Source organism: Octodon degus, unplaced genomic scaffold (genome assembly GCF_000260255.1).
Source record: "Octodon degus isolate 3935 unplaced genomic scaffold, OctDeg1.0 scaffold00202, whole genome shotgun sequence".
Taxonomy (NCBI): domain Eukaryota; kingdom Metazoa; phylum Chordata; class Mammalia; order Rodentia; family Octodontidae; genus Octodon; species Octodon degus.
This window is the reverse complement of record NW_004524778.1, coordinates 1353528-1356532: the sequence shown is the minus strand read 5'-3', so window position 1 is coordinate 1356532 and position 3005 is coordinate 1353528. Positions and strand designations below refer to the sequence as shown.

The following is a 3005-nucleotide window of genomic DNA, read 5'->3' as shown; positions in this document are numbered from 1 at the left end:
GGACTTCAAAATATGTTAAATTCCTTTCCTTTTCTTGAATTTATGAACAGAAATACTAAAAAAAAAGTATTCTTTTAAAAAATCTTTCTACAAAGAAAATATTTCTACAAAGTTATTCTGTAAGGAAATATTGGCCTTATATCAATCCCCATAGACTAGTACTTTTACTTCATTCTACTGTAACTTTTCTCTATTTCTGTTTAATTCCTATCATTATCTTTTAGTTTTAGGGGAAGAGGAGCAGACCTTAATCTTTACACATTGAAATCCACAATTAAGTTAACCTTTGGGGATTATTTTGGTGGATGATAAGGCTAACCCTGTAATTCCATTGTACAGAAAAGCTGAAGTATCAATTCAGAAACGAGGTTTGATGATGGTAATAGGTATCATTTTCAATTCCAGTAACTATTTTTAAGAAAGAATATGCTTACAGAAAGAGTTGCTTTTAATTTCAACATTTTCCCAAAAGAGAGAAAAATGATTTGCGGTAATGGGAAGCTATTAACTAAGAGAGTAATTTGGAGGCCCACTGACAACGGCACTTCTAAATGAGTGCAAAAGCGCTGTGTCACTCGTGGCTCCAATCAGCTGTCTATCTAGTAGCGCATTACAGGCTCAGGGCTCAGAAGTTTCAACAGTTCTTGCACTTATCAAGGATTCAAATATTCCTTCTCTTATGTGCCGCTCTTAACAAACCAGGCAAGCTTAACATTTAAATAATTTTATTAATGAGAAACATTATTAAAACCTCTTCTTCTGCTACAGAATACTAAATGAGAAGAATTGCTGCTTTGGTACATTCCAGAGGGAAGAATGAGTTTATCGAATCAATACAATGCAGAGGTGAGATAAGCACAACAAATAATGGTGGGTACTGCACAATTCCTTAAGATTAATGACTTCAATATAACTATTTTTCATTGGAACCACTTTTAAAAGGCCCAGTTTATTTCCACCTTTTGACTCAGTTATCAATGGGCTAAAGTCTTATAACTTTCTGTTAAATAAATAATTCCTTTATCACACTATATGGTTAACAAACAGAAAAATATACACATGATGGATATGCAACTTTAAAATAGCAATATGCCCTGAAACATATGTGATATAATCTATGGACTACAATGTGACACTAAAGACTAACTATTGTCTGATATGCAAGCTCAGCATTATGAAATGCTAGAATATTTGATTAAAATATAGGACAATGTATCTAAATATGTATCACAAAAAAGTAAATAGAAAATAAATTCATGAGTGTATAAATAACTGCTATTATATATTCAAGAGACAGTAAGGAATCCATTCATAATGTTAAATGTACAGTTTAAATAAATGAAATTAAATTGTGATGCAAGCTGTCACAAGGTGTACTGGATCAAATTAATTTTGAATATCAAAATATAAAGTGAGAGGATGATATCATCAAAGAGGATCAGCCCTGTTTTCCTAACCCTGTGCAGATTGATTTTTTCTATGTATTCCATGTTTATTAATATGGGTATAATAGCATCCTTTACTTCAGAAAAATTCAATGACACAGTTGATGCAAAATAGATTGACAGTAGAAAAAACCTGATAGAAATTCCCTGCTATCATTTTTTGCTCATATATTGAAATGCTATGTTCTTATATAAAAATGTATTTCAATGGATAAAAAAAAACGAAAACTAAGAGAAAAGTTCTTATGAACAATATAAATGCAGTAACCCAAAGAATTAACTGTTATATAATTAAATTGATATGCTTTAAAATTTAAATATATACAATTGAACAAATATTTTAAAACTTTAAAAACTGACTTTGGAAATTTATTGCCCAAGTTTTAAGTTTTGCATGATTTTACCAAAATTTTATCCTATTGTATAAAAATTAATACTAAATAGTTTAATATCATGCTCATGAAACACATAAGAAAAACATTATCCATGTATCTATGTGGCCATAAGTTATAAATTAGCATTGCCTACACTGTTCTTTCTTCTTAGTCTATTGCTGCTATATTTTGCTTTATATTATTAGTCATATATTGTATTTTTTATTTCAAGACTTTTATTTACTCCAAAAAATAAATATTTATTCAAAACTGCTTCCCACAACAAAGCACATGGATAGGTTTTCTAAAACTTATATTCCACTTTAGTACTGGGGAGAAACATCATATTTTTCATGTGATTATTACTTTTAACTAATATGATTGAAATTGCTTTATGAATTTTGTTCCCTTTATGAATTTTCTTTTATGAATTTTGTTCCAGATAAGGCTAAAGGCATTTTCCAGTTGTGCTAAAATTTCTTCAATCTATATTTTTCTTGATAAATTGATTCTTTTTGAAAAGAAAATTCATGAAATTTGTCGTGAATAATTTGTCTTCCTCGACATGAGGCAAAAGCAAATTCATGAAAATTAATGGTTCTTACTAAATACTCATACTATTTCAGTGAATACTGAAATATTCACAATAAATTTTTCCTATGATTCAAATACATAAGTCTTACTTTTGAGCAAATAAATATGAAACACACATGGAGATATACATGTAAGTATAAGTACGTATTTCCTTGTGAACATATTTAAATATATTCAGAGATAGTAAATAATTACTTAAATAATACATCTTTTACAAAAATAAATCAGACTTACCTCTAATATCATTTTTCTTCCTGCACTATATGTCTTTAAATTAGTGGTATTTTTAGCTGGTAAAACTAATTTCTCTCTTCTCCAATGGATCGATGCTGGTGGATTGGATTTTACATCACAACTTATATTGATTGGATTTCCCTCCCAAGAGTAATAAATTGTTTGGTTTGATGTAAACTTAGGAGCATCTGTAAAAAAAAAAAATAACCAAAAATTTATAGATTTTCCAAATAATCTTTTAGTTTGCACAAATTACACTGAATCTAAATTAGTAATCTTGAATAATAATGATGACATCATAACACCAATTTCATATATTAAATATATTTCACACAACTTAAGAAGTATATTTGATTTG

The 3005-nt window shown here is 28.5% G+C and overlaps 1 protein-coding gene across 1 annotated transcript in view; it reads right to left on the bottom strand.

Moving 5' to 3' along the window:
* The window catches only part of Ncam2 (neural cell adhesion molecule 2), a 559908-nt gene that overhangs the window by 108626 nt on the left and 448277 nt on the right, over positions 1-3005 (bottom strand). Inside the window, exon 10 of the mRNA XM_023704723.1 lies at positions 2648-2835. Coding sequence (XP_023560491.1) covers positions 2648-2835 — 188 coding nt within the window. The remainder of the gene's footprint in view (positions 1-2647; positions 2836-3005) is intronic.